At 35.2% G+C, this 15,279-nt stretch overlaps 1 protein-coding gene across 6 annotated transcripts in view; it reads left to right on the top strand.

Annotated features, from left to right (window-relative positions):
* The window catches only part of LOC119475440 (stromal interaction molecule 1-like), a 40,501-nt gene that overhangs the window by 10,938 nt on the left and 14,284 nt on the right, over positions 1-15,279 (top strand). For 5 of the 6 annotated variants that reach the window (XM_037748141.1, XM_037748138.1, XM_037748142.1 and 2 more), the window contains exons 3-7: positions 1,082-1,212; positions 1,376-1,490; positions 3,680-3,791; positions 4,277-4,392; positions 4,486-4,663. In XM_037748141.1, coding sequence (XP_037604069.1) covers positions 1,082-1,212; positions 1,376-1,490; positions 3,680-3,791; positions 4,277-4,392; positions 4,486-4,663 — 652 coding nt within the window. The remainder of the gene's footprint in view (positions 1-1,081; positions 1,213-1,375; positions 1,491-3,679; positions 3,792-4,276; positions 4,393-4,485; positions 4,664-15,279) is intronic. The other variant, XM_037748139.1, reaches the window with a different exon arrangement.

Genomic DNA, 15,279 nt, shown 5'->3' with positions numbered 1-15,279 from the left:
TGTGATGGATGGTCGTGGATGCTAGCTGCTAAATGAGGCTAACAGGAGTTTGGACTCTTACTGATCCCTGCTCCCAATACATAACAACTACTGCAGTACTACTGTGATGATCATAAAGTGGGCATGTCTGTAAAGGGGAGACTCGTGGGTACCCGTAGAACTCATTTACATTCACTAATCTGGAGGTCAGAGGTCAAGGGACCCCTTTGAACGTGGACATGCCAGTTTTTCATCGCCAAAATGTAGCGTGAGTTTGGAGCGTTATTTAACCTCCTTCACGACCAGCTAGTCTGACATGGTTGGTACCGATGGATTCATCAGGTTTTCTAGTTTCTTGTGATACCAGTATCTTCACACAGCCCTGATCAATGAGAGCAATAATAAGGTTGATAAATGAGTGAGAAAGAAAGAAAAACTAGCGGTGGAAGTGAAGCTACTGTGTCTCTTTTGAGTATTTTTATACGGCGATATTGCAACGTTTACTTTAGTAAAGTACATCAGTATTTGTTCCACCTCCGTCCTCTGGAGCTCAGTGAAGCAGAACTGTGATGTGTCTCCGTTCTTCGACCCAAACAAAGATGGCAGCAAGAAAAGATGGATGTTTACTCGTCCTGTTGCTGTTTTTAGCTCCAAGTCTGTCAAACTGAAACGGTCTCTGAGGGAAACAGACTCCGACTCTCTACCTGCAGGACAGACTTTATTTATGTCTGCAGGTTGGCGTGCTTCTTCTACAGTATGTTCTGCTTCTTTATGGCGTTGTTATCTAAATTCTGAGACTGCAGTCGGACAGTTTGAGCACAGAAAAAGATTATTTTGCGTGCACAGAAATGATATTTTATAGAGTAATTATTACCCCCCAAAGAATAATTGAATTTGAGCAATCAAAAATCTATTCTGTGATAAATGAATTTATTAGCATGTTTGCAAACATCATCATATTGATCATAATCTCTCTACAAATATAACTTTTAATGTCCCGTTGCACGCTCAGAACTGAGACATAAATATAATTCCACACCTTTCCCCTGTTGTAGATTATTAGCATTTATATATATTTGTGTTGTTATTCTCTGTGTTGTAGATCTGTGTGCGATAGACCAGCAGCTCTGTCAGGATGAGAACTCCCTGCTGAGCTTCGAGGCGATCTGCAGCATCCACAAACTGATGGACGACGACGCCGACGGCACGGTGGACACGACGGAGACGAACGAGGTGAGACAAAAACTCTTCTCCTGACCAAACAGAAATGTTTATTGTCCTGCTTTTTACTCTAAAAATAACCTTTTCTGTCTTCAGCGAAGACTAAATGATGGAAAATCATGTAAGTAATGTCCAACCCCCCCCTGTCTCAATCCGTCCCTCCGTTCGTCCTCAGTTTCTCAGGGAGGATCTGAATTATCACGACCCCAAAGCCAAACAGAGCAGCTTCCACCGTGTAGACCTGTACATCAGCGTGGAGGACATGTGGTCCGCCTGGAAGAGCTCCGAAGGTGAGGGAAACGTCTCTGAGACAGTGTTTTCTTCTTACTGAGCAGAGCTTGAACGCCTCATAATAATAACTCAATGGCACCTCCGTTAACGTTAGTAGCTCTGTTATTTAGTCAAGCAGGACTGTGCTGCCCACCAGCTGCTAACAGCTAACCTTACGAACTCTCATCCTATTGATTTCAACACAGATTTGTTATTCAGGGTCGCTTTATCAGTAAAAAAAACAGCGTGCGCTCCCTCCTCTTTGGTTGTAGTAGTGTCATGCTTTTGAGCGTTTTTTGTCTCTCCGCTGTGTCTCCGGTCTCAAACAAACTGAATGATACAGCGTGCGTATGCGTCATTGTGCAGCGTAACTGTGGGAAAGCATCAATAAGAGGAATCGATAGTCACAAAGCCATGAGATGCCGAGGAATCGGACAACTAGGAACTGATTCTCTATTCCCATCTCTAGCGTTTCTGTCTGCCAGAGTGGCGGATGGCCTGACGATTTCACCCCGCCACTGCCAACAATTGATCTACATTTGGTGGGTGTTGGGTGCTAATTTCAGACCCTGGCTACAGCACAACAAAGTAGGAAATAAGAAGAATAAACACATTAAAACAGACCAACCATTAGCCAGCATTGGGCCTTTGTGTCCTCAAGAATGCCGAAGACCAAACGGCCTTGCTACCATTACAGCAGCACATGTGATGAGTGTTTACGGGTCTTTTCTGTCGTCATATTGGTTCATAAATAGTCCGATATGTTGGTGTTAGCTTGTCAGCATCTATCAGATCAGCAAAAACAGTTTTGACATTTCACACCAAACATATTTCCCACTGAGCTGATTTAAAAGCAGCAGAAGGAAAGTTGAACGAAAACAAACCCACATAAACATCAACAGAAGAAGTCTTCAGTAGACGAGAGCTGGAGGGAGATCTGAGGTTTCCTCACAGTAAACACGTCTTCTACTTTATTATTTACTGTGTCAATAAAACAGCGACATGTTCACATCATCACCTCCGGCTCAGGGAACCAAACTTCCTTTTTAGAAATCATAACTTTAAGGTTCATGTTGTTTTAAAGACGTCAGAATTAAAGATTTATCGGCTCTGGAAGATTGTGGAAAAAAGGAAGGAAGGAAGGAAGCATAGAGAGGAGGGATGAAGAGGAGAGGTGAGGAAGGAAAGAAGAATTAATGAAAAAAAATAGCTGGACAGACACGAAAAGGAAACACATTAAGAGAAAAGAAAAGGGGAGCTAAGAAAGAGTAGATGGAGAGAAAAAGACTCAAAGAAAAGATTACAAAAAGGACAGGAAGAAGTATATAGTAAAAAAACAAATATATGTTCTATTTATTGGTGTACCTATAAAACAAGATATTTTCAGTACGCCGTCAAATAACAGAAAATATCTCCTTTGTTTTTTTACAGTGAAAAACAAAACAAAAAAAGACATTTTCTGTTATTTGACGGCGTACCTACAGTAAAAAACAAGATATTTTCTGTAATATTACAGTAATAAAACAAGATATTTTCTGTTATTTAATGACATACCTATAATAAAAAATATATATATATATATATATATTTTCTGTTATTTGACGGCACACCTACAATTAAAAAAAAAAAGAAGAATTGATTATTTTCTGTTATTTGACGACGTATCTATAGGTACGTTAGGGAAAGGGAAGGAAGGAAAGAAAGAAGAAGCGAAAGAAAAGGAAAGAGGGAACTAAAGATGGAAAACAAGAGAACGAGCTATGGAAAGAAGGAAAGAAAAAGAAGTCAAGAATGGATGGAAGAAAGAAAGAAAGAAGTAAGGAAAGATGGAAAATAGAGGACGCACAGAAGCAAATAAAGGGAAGAAAGCAGTAAAGAATGGATGAAAGAAAGATGGAAAAAGAGGAAAGAAAAGTGAAAAGGGGATGAAAGAAAGAACAAAGGGAAGAAGGAAAGATGGATAAAGGAGTGAGGAGGGATTGAAAAGGAAGAATGGTGTGTTGAGTGTAAAAATAAAATCCTATTTCTGGCTTCTTCTTAATTTTCCAGCTCAATTTGTCACCGTGATGACGTAGAGACACACGAGGAGGAACGTGGTTATTTTTAGACATCAACTGCATGAAGACGTAATAACAGAGAGACGGAGATATACAGATGTTTAACAGCTGTTTTCAGGTATTTAAAGCACTGTGTGTTTGTGTGTTTTCAGTGTATAACTGGACAGAGCAGCAGGTGGAGGACTGGCTGATCATCAGCGTGGAGCTTCCTCAGTACATCGACACCTTCAGGAAACACCATCTGGATGGAAAGGCCTTACCCAGGTACAGTACTACACTTCCCATAATGCTTTGGGGACTATGGAGCCAATTAGCACCATTAATTAGGGCCATACCAGCTGTTATACAAGTTTAAGCCAAATAGCTCTGTCTGCTTACACCTTCTGTTGTGTCAGTATAGCTGCAGATATATTTGATCTTTTGTGATATTTTTGCAGACCAATAATGATAATAATCTTATAACCCCATATTAAAGCAGCCGTGAGACATAAACCTATACTGATAACATGTTGGATAGTTGATAGAAGCTCCTCCGGTTCACTCCTGAGGTTCCTACAACAGTCTCCTGTAGGTCTCCACTCTCAGATCTCAGATGTCGGAGTGTTCATGAACGCAACAGTTTTTCAGACACACGACCACTACAATGTTTGTTTCTGGGTTTCCACTTCCTGTGTAGGTTAAACTCTAAAGCCAGACTGAATTAACTCATTAATGATCCCACCACACACCCCATCCTGTCTCTGTTGCAGGCTGGCGGTGAAGAACACCACGCTGGCGGTGTCGGTGTTGAAGATCTTAGACAGAAGTCATGCTCAGAAGCTGCAGCTCAAAGCTCTGGACATCGTGCTGTTTGGACCGCCGCCGGGTATGTGATGTCATGTGATGTATGTCATGTGATATCTGTGGTTAACTGTATGTTTAAGCAATAGCTCACGACAGGCTGTGGTCTGTGTGTCAGCAGGCCGTCACAGCCGCTGGAAGGATCTGGTTCTGGGCGTGTCCATCCTGATGGCGCTGGGCGGCTGCTGGTTCGCCTACGTCCAGACCAGGAAGTCCAGAGACGACCTGGGGAGGCTGTCGAAGGACCTGGAGGGTCTGCAGCGGGCCGAGCAGAGCCTGCAGGACCTGCAGGACAAGTGAGTCCCTCATCACACCTGCTGCATCTAGCTCATACTGAGTCATACCGAGTCATACCGAGTCACACTGACTCACACTGACTCACACTGACTCACACTGACTCACACCGAGTCACACCGAGTCATACCGAGTCACACTGACTCATACCGAGTCACACTGACTCACACTGAGTCACACTGAGTCACACTGACTCACACTGAGTCACACTGACTCACACTGAGTCATAATGACTCATACTGAGTCGCAACGACTCATACTCACTTATAATGACTCATACTGACTCACACTGAGTCACAGAGTCAAACTGAGTCACACTGAGTCACACTGAGTCACACTGAGTCACACTGACTCACACTGAGTCATACCGAGTCATACCGAGTCATACCGAGTCACACTGAGTCACACTGACTCACACTGAGTCATAATGACTCATACTGAGTCGCAACGACTCATACTCACTTATAATGACTCATACTGACTCACACTGAGTCACAGAGTCAAACTGAGTCACACTGAGTCACACTGAGTCATACTGAGACACACTCACCTGTCTCACCATCTTTTACATGTTGTATCGTGTTAATTAAACAGGTGAAGTCAACAGATCACGGTTCACATACAAAACAATACGCTGCTACTACTGCTACTGTACTGATACTACTACTGCACTGATACTACTACCGTACTGTTTATACTACCGATGTCAATACTATTTGTTCTACCACCTCTACTACTACTGTTAGTACAACTAATACTACTCTTACTACTACTACTACTACTACTGTTACTACTACTACTGTTACTACTACTACTGTCAGTACTACTACTACTGTTACTACTACTGTCAGTACTACTACTACTACTACTACTACTACTACCACTACAGACTCAGTGTGAGCAGCAGCTGTAACGACTCCTGATCTCAGTCTTGTTTTGTTTATTTCATAATTAAATGTAATGAACCTCTAAAGTGACGGAGCTGCAGCAGCAGAGGAAGTAACTCTGACTGAGGATGTGTGTGTGGACGGTCTCTGTCTAGAGTCCTTATATGGTCAAAGAGTAGCCAACAGCTCAGTCTGCATGCTCACACACACACACACACACACACACACACACACACACACACACACACACACCTGCATGTACACACTAACATACACAAAGACATCACACATGGTGTGTGTCGTGTTGTAACATGTTTCACAGCTCTTGTTTCTTCTTCTACTTTTTTCTGTTTCCTCCAACCATAACTACACAGTAGTAGTACTCCTACTACTACAGTTACTACTACGACTACCACTACTGCTGCCATGACCACTACTGTTACTACTACTATTGTTACCATGTGTTACTACGACCAGTGTTACTACCATTACAACTACAATTGTATTACTCCTAATACTACTACTACTACTACTACTACCGGTATTGTTTCTACTGTACTACCACTATTAATACCTCTACAACCAGCTATTTCTACTACTGTTACTATAACCTTACTATCACTATTGATACTACTACTACTACTTCTACTGTTACTACTAGTAGTATTATTACTTCTACAACTACTGTTACAACTACTATTGTATTCCTACTACTACTACAATATTGTTTCTACCTTCCATTAATACCTCTACAACCAGCTATTTATACTACTATTACTATGTGTACTACCTTTACACTTACTATCACTATTGATACTACTTCTATTACTGCTGTTACTACTAATAGCATTATTACTTCTACGACTACTGTTACATTCCTACTACACCACTGTTACTGTTACTATTACTATCATTCTACTACCACAACTACTATTGTTACTACCACTGTTACCGATTTCTACTGCTGCAATATATATGTGTATATATATGTATATATATATATGTGTATATATATGTGTATATATATATGTGTATATGTATATATATATATGTAAATATATATATACACATATATATGTATATATGTGTATATATATATATATGTATATATATACGTGTATATATAAATATATATATACGTGTATATATAAATATATATATGTATATATATATATACATATATATATATCATGTACATATATACACACATATATATATGTGTGTATATATATACATTATGTACATATATATGTATATATATTATGTATATATATATATGTGTGTATATATAAACTGTATATATACTGTATATTTAGGAGGAAACTCATTTGGCCTCATTGACGAAAATTGGACATGCATTTTTGCATCGCACTGATGAGAAACGGCTTTAATAAGGCAATATTTACTTAAATAACTCCCTCTTGTTCTATAGAAGGTTTTCACTCGTCAGAAATACTTCCTGTAGTACTGTAGTAGAGCTGTACTGTGCAGTATGTTCAGTGTGTCAGCAGCTTATCTGGATCCAGTGTCAGTCAATTAGATTCAAACAGGTGGTGATGTACAGTACGTACAGTAGGACAGGTCATATACAGTACACGGTTGCACACAAACACACTCAGAGACACATTATTACACAAACACACTGATCCCAGCGCCTCCTGCTGGCACCAACAGTCAATAAAAACAATATGACTTCAGATTAAAGGTTCATTCTTTATTTAAGAAACAGCAGCTGGACAAATAAAATAGCAAAATATTACTTATTGTTACAGTATCAGAATCAGTCTGTAGTGTTGTTAAAGCAGTAGTAGAAATGGTAGTAACAGTAGGAGTGGTTATAATAGTAACAGTAATACTAACAGTAAGAGTTGTAATATCAACAATAATACTTACAGTAGTAATAGTAGAAGTAATAGCAGTAGAGTAATACTAGTAATGGTAGAATACTAACAGTAGTAGAAGTAGCATTAAAGAGGAATGAATAGTACTAGTGGAGGTAACACTAACGGTAGAATTAACTTTGGTAATAGCAGTACAGTATTAGTAAAGTATGTCGAAAAATCATTAAAATAGTCATAGTATAGTTTGTCGAAATAGTATACTATGACATTTTTTGACATGCTATACTATGACTTATTTTGTAATTATTTGCGACATACAATACTATGACTTTTTTTGTGACTTTTTTCGACATGCTATACTATGACTTTTTTCGTGACTTTTTTCGACATCCTATACTATGACTTTTTTTGTGACTTTTTTCGACATGCTATACTATGACTTTTTTCGACATGCTATACTATGACTTTTTTCGACATGCTATACTATGACTTTTTTTGTGACTTTTTTCGACATGCTATACTATGACTTTTTTCGACATGCTATACTATGACTTTTTTCGTGACTTTTTTCGACATCCTATACTATGACTTTTTTTGTGACTTTTTTCGACATGCTATACTATGACTTTTTTCGACATGCTATACTATGACTTTTTTCGACATCCTATACTATGACATTTTTTCGTGACTTTTTTCGACATCCTATACTATGACATTTTTCGTGACTTTTTTGACACACTATACTATGATTTTTTTTGACATACTATTCTGACTTTTTTCAACATGCTATACTATGACTTTTTTCGTGACTTTTTTCGTGACTTTTTTCGACATACTATACTATGACATTTTTCGTGACTTTTTTCAACATACTATACTATGACTTTTTTCGACATGCTATACTATAACTTTTTTCGTGACTTTTTTCAACATGCTATACTATGACTTTTTTCGTGACTTTTTTCGACATGCTATACTATGACTTTTTTCAACATCCTATACTATGACTTTTTTCGTGACTTTTTTCGACATACTATACTATGACTTTTTTCGTGACTTTTTTGACACACTATACTATGATTTTTTTCGACATACTATTCTGACTTTTTTCAACATGCTATACTATGACTTTTTTCGTGACTTTTTTCGACATGCTATACTATGACTTTTTTCGACACGCTATACTATGACTTTTTTCGTGACTTTTTTCGACATACTATACTATGACTTTTTTCGTGACTTTTTTGACACACTATACTATGATTTTTTTTGACATACTATTCTAACTTTTTTCAACATGCTATACTATGACTTTTTTCGTGACTTTTTTCGACATGCTATACTATGACATTTTTCGTGACTTTTTTCGACATCCTATACTATGACTTTTTTCGTGACTTTTTTGACACACTATACTATGATTTTTTTCGACACGCTATACTATGACTTTTTTCGTGACTTTTTTCGATATCCTATACTATGACATTTTTTCGTGACTTTTTTCGACATCCTATACTATGACATTTTTCGTGACTTTTTTGACACACTATACTATGATTTTTTTCGACATACTATTCTGACTTTTTTCAACATGCTATACTATGACTTTTTTCGTGACTTTTTTCGACATGCTATACTATGACTTTTTTCGACACGCTATACTATGACTTTTTTCGACATGCTATACTATGACTTTTTTCGTGACTTTTTTCGACATGCTATACTATGACTTTTTTCGACATCCTATACTATGACATTTTTTCGTGACTTTTTTCGACATACTATACTATGACTTTTTTCGTGACTTTTTTGACACACTATACTATGATTTTTTTTGACATACTATTCTGACTTTTTTCAACATGCTATACTATGACTTTTTTCGTGACTTTTTTCGTGACTTTTTTCGACATACTATACTATGACTTTTTTCGACATCCTATACTATGACTTTTTTCGTGACTTTTTTCGACATGCTATACTATGACATTTTTTCGTGACTTTTTTCGACATGCTATACTATGACTTTTTTCGACATCCTATACTATGACTTTTTTCGTGACTTTTTTGACACACTATACTATGACTTTTTTCGTGACTTTTTTGACACACTATACTATGACATTTTTTCGTGACTTTTTTCAACATGCTATACTATGACTTTTTTCGACATGCTATACTATGACTTTTTTCGACATGCTATACTATGACTTTTTTCGTGACTTTTTTCGACACGCTATACTATGACTTTTTTCGACATGCTATACTATGACTTTTTTCGTGACTTTTTTCGACATGCTATACCATGACTTTTTTCGACATCCTATACTATGACATTTTTTCGTGACTTTTTTCGACATCCTATACTATGACATTTTTCGTGACTTTTTTGACACACTATAATATGATTTTTTTTGACATACTATTCTGACTTTTTTCAACATGCTATACTATGACTTTTTTCGTGACTTTTTTCGACATGCTATACTATGACTTTTTTCGACACGCTATACTATGACTTTTTTCGACATCCTATACTATGACATTTTTTCGTGACTTTTTTCGACACACTATACTATGATTTTTTTTGACATACTATTCTGACTTTTTTCAACATGCTATACTATGACTTTTTTCGTGACTTTTCTCGTGAATTTTTTCGACATACTATACTATGACTTTTTTCGACATCCTATACTATGACTTTTTTCGTGACTTTTTTCGACATGCTATACTATGACATTTTTTCGTGACTTTTTTCGACATGCTATACTATGACTTTTTTCGACATCCTATACTATGACTTTTTTCGTGACTTTTTTGACACACTATACTATGACTTTTTTCGACATGCTATACTATGACTTTTTTCGTGACTTTTTTCGACATGCTATACTATGACTTTTTTCAACATGCTATACTATGACTTTTTTCGACATGCTATACTATGACTTTTTTCGTGACTTTTTTCGACATGCTATACTATGACTTTTTTCGACATCCTATACTATGACTTTTTTCGTGACTTTTTTGACACACTATACTATGACTTTTTTCGACATGCTATACTATGACTTTTTTCGTGACTTTTTTCGACATGCTATACTATGACTTTTTTCAACATGCTATACTATGACTTTTTTCGACATGCTATACTATGACTTTTTTCGTGACTTTTTTCAACATGCTATACTATGACTTTTTTCGACATGCTATACTATGACTTTTTTCGTGACTTTTTTCGACATGCTATACTATGACTTTTTTCGACATCCTATACTATGACTTTTTTCGTGACTTTTTTGTCACACTATACTATGACTTTTTTCGTGACTTTTTTGACACACTATACTATGACATTTTTTCGTGACTTTTTTCAACATGCTATACTATGACTTTTTTCGACATGCTATACTATGACTTTTTTCGACATGCTATACTATGACTTTTTTCGTGACTTTTTTCGACACGCTATACTATGACTTTTTTCGACATGCTATACTATGACTTTTTTCGTGACTTTTTTCGACATGCTATACCATGACTTTTTTCGACATCCTATACTATGACATTTTTTCGTGACTTTTTTCGACATCCTATACTATGACATTTTTCGTGACTTTTTTGACACACTATAATATGATTTTTTTTGACATACTATTCTGACTTTTTTCAACATGCTATACTATGACTTTTTTCGTGACTTTTTTCGACATGCTATACTATGACTTTTTTCGACACGCTATACTATGACTTTTTTCGTGACTTTTTTCGACATCCTATACTATGACATTTTTTCGTGACTTTTTTCGACATACTATACTATGACTTTTTTCGTGACTTTTTTGACACACTATACTATGATTTTTTTTGACATACTATTCTGACTTTTTTCAACATGCTATACTATGACTTTTTTCGTGACTTTTTTCGTGACTTTTTTCGACATACTATACTATGACTTTTTTCGACATCCTATACTATGACTTTTTTCGTGACTTTTTTCGACATGCTATACTATGACTTTTTTCGACATCCTATACTATGACTTTTTTCGTGACTTTTTTGACACACTATACTATGACTTTTTTCGACATGCTATACTATGACTTTTTTCGTGACTTTTTTCGACATGCTATACTATGACTTTTTTCAACATGCTATACTATGACTTTTTTCGACATGCTATACTATGACTTTTTTCGTGACTTTTTTCGACATGCTATACTATGACTTTTTTCGACATCCTATACTATGACTTTTTTCGTGACTTTTTTGACACACTATACTATGACTTTTTTCGACATGCTATACTATGACTTTTTTCGTGACTTTTTTCGACATGCTATACTATGACTTTTTTCAACATGCTATACTATGACTTTTTTCGACATGCTATACTATGACTTTTTTCGTGACTTTTTTCAACATGCTATACTATGACTTTTTTCGACATGCTATACTATGACTTTTTTCGTGACTTTTTTCGACATGCTATACTATGACTTTTTTCGACATCCTATACTATGACTTTTTTCGTGACTTTTTTGACACACTATACTATGACTTTTTTCGTGACTTTTTTGACACACTATACTATGACATTTTTTCGTGACTTTTTTCAACATGCTATACTATGACTTTTTTCGACATGCTATACTATGACTTTTTTCGACATGCTATACTATGACTTTTTTCGACATGCTATACTATGACTTTTTTCGACATGCTATACTATGACTTTTTTCGTGACTTTTTTCGACATGCTATACTATGACATTTTTCGTGACTTTTTTCGACATCCTATACTATGACTTTTTTCGTGACTTTTTTGACACACTATACTATGATTTTTTTCGACACGCTATACTATGACTTTTTTCGTGACTTTTTTCGATATCCTATACTATGACATTTTTTCGTGACTTTTTTCGACATCCTATACTATGACATTTTTCGTGACTTTTTTGACACACTATACTATGATTTTTTTCGACATACTATTCTGACTTTTTTCAACATGCTATACTATGACTTTTTTCGTGACTTTTTTCGACATGCTATACTATGACTTTTTTCGACACGCTATACTATGACTTTTTTCGACATGCTATACTATGACTTTTTTCGTGACTTTTTTCGACATGCTATACTATGACTTTTTTCGACATCCTATACTATGACATTTTTTCGTGACTTTTTTCGACATCCTATACTATGACATTTTTCGTGACTTTTTTGACACACTATAATATGATTTTTTTTGACATACTATTCTGACTTTTTTCAACATGCTATACTATGACTTTTTTCGTGACTTTTTTCGACATGCTATACTATGATTTTTTTCGACACGCTATACTATGACTTTTTTCGTGACTTTTTTCGACATCCTATACTATGACATTTTTTCGTGACTTTTTTCGACATACTATACTATGACTTTTTTCGTGACTTTTTTGACACACTATACTATGATTTTTTTTGACATACTATTCTGACTTTTTTCAACATGCTATACTATGACTTTTTTCGTGACTTTTTTCGTGACTTTTTTCGACATACTATACTATGACTTTTTTCGACATCCTATACTATGACTTTTTTCGTGACTTTTTTCGACATGCTATACTATGACATTTTTTCGTGACTTTTTTCGACATGCTATACTATGACTTTTTTCGACATCCTATACTATGACTTTTTTCGTGACTTTTTTGACACACTATACTATGACTTTTTTCGTGACTTTTTTGACACACTATACTATGACATTTTTTCGTGACTTTTTTCAACATGCTATACTATGACTTTTTTCGACATGCTATACTATGACTTTTTTCGACATGCTATACTATGACTTTTTTCGTGACTTTTTTCGACACGCTATACTATGACTTTTTTCGACATGCTATACTATGACTTTTTTCGTGACTTTTTTCGACATGCTATACCATGACTTTTTTCGACATCCTATACTATGACATTTTTTCGTGACTTTTTTCGACATCCTATACTATGACATTTTTCGTGACTTTTTTGACACACTATAATATGATTTTTTTTGACATACTATTCTGACTTTTTTCAACATGCTATACTATGACTTTTTTCGTGACTTTTTTCGACATGCTATACTATGACTTTTTTCGACACGCTATACTATGACTTTTTTCGACATCCTATACTATGACATTTTTTCGTGACTTTTTTCGACATACTATACTATGACTTTTTTCGTGACTTTTTTGACACACTATACTATGATTTTTTTTGACATACTATTCTGACTTTTTTCAACATGCTATACTATGACTTTTTTCGTGACTTTTTTCGTGACTTTTTTCGACATACTATACTATGACTTTTTTCGACATCCTATACTATGACTTTTTTCGTGACTTTTTTCGACATGCTATACTATGACATTTTTTCGTGACTTTTTTCGACATGCTATACTATGACTTTTTTCGACATCCTATACTATGACTTTTTTCGTGACTTTTTTGACACACTATACTATGACTTTTTTCGACATGCTATACTATGACTTTTTTCGTGACTTTTTTCGACATGCTTTCGTGACTTTTTTCGACATGCTATACTATGACTTTTTTCGACACGCTATACTATGACTTTTTTCGTGACTTTTTTCGACATACTATACTATGACTTTTTTCGACATCCTATACTATGACTTTTTTCGTGACTTTTTTGACACACTATACTATGACTTTTTTCGACATGCTATACTATGACTTTTTTCGTGACTTTTTTCGACATGCTATACTATGACTTTTTTCAACATGCTATACTATGACTTTTTTCGACATGCTATACTATGACTTTTTTCGTGACTTTTTTCAACATGCTATACTATGACTTTTTTCGACATGCTATACTATGACTTTTTTCGTGACTTTTTTCGACATGCTATACTATGACTTTTTTCGACATCCTATACTATGACTTTTTTCGTGACTTTTTTGACACACTATACTATGACTTTTTTCGTGACTTTTTTGACACACTATACTATGACATTTTTTCGTGACTTTTTTCAACATGCTATACTATGACTTTTTTCGACATGCTATACTATGACTTTTTTCGACATGCTATACTATGACTTTTTTCGTGACTTTTTTCGACACGCTATACTATGACTTTTTTCGACATGCTATACTATGACTTTTTTCGTGACTTTTTTCGACATGCTATACCATGACTTTTTTCGACATCCTATACTATGACATTTTTTCGTGACTTTTTTCGACATCCTATACTATGACATTTTTCGTGACTTTTTTGACACACTATAATATGATTTTTTTTGACATACTATTCTGACTTTTTTCAACATGCTATACTATGACTTTTTTCGTGACTTTTTTCGACATGCTATACTATGACTTTTTTCGACACGCTATACTATGACTTTTTTCGTGACTTTTTTCGACATCCTATACTATGACATTTTTTCGTGACTTTTTTCGACATACTATACTATGACTTTTTTCGTGACTTTTTTGACACACTATACTATGATTTTTTTTGACATACTATTCTGACTTTTTTCAACATGCTATACTATGACTTTTTTCGTGACTTTTTTCGTGACTTTTTTCGACATACTATACTATGACTTTTTTCGACATCCTATACTATGACTTTTTTCGTGACTTTTTTCGACATGCTATACTATGACTTTTTTCGACATCCTATACTATGACTTTTTTCGTGACTTTTTTGACACACTATACTATGACTTTTTTCGACATGCTATACTATGACTTTTTTCGTGACTTTTTTCGACATGCTATACTATGACTTTTTTCAACATGCTATACTATGACTTTTTTCGACATGCTATACTATGACTTTTTTCGT

The sequence above is a fragment of the Sebastes umbrosus genome, chromosome 17 (assembly GCF_015220745.1).
Source record: "Sebastes umbrosus isolate fSebUmb1 chromosome 17, fSebUmb1.pri, whole genome shotgun sequence".
In the NCBI taxonomy this organism is placed as follows: Eukaryota; Metazoa; Chordata; class Actinopteri; order Perciformes; family Sebastidae; genus Sebastes; species Sebastes umbrosus.
This window is presented reverse-complemented; position numbering and strand designations above follow the sequence as displayed.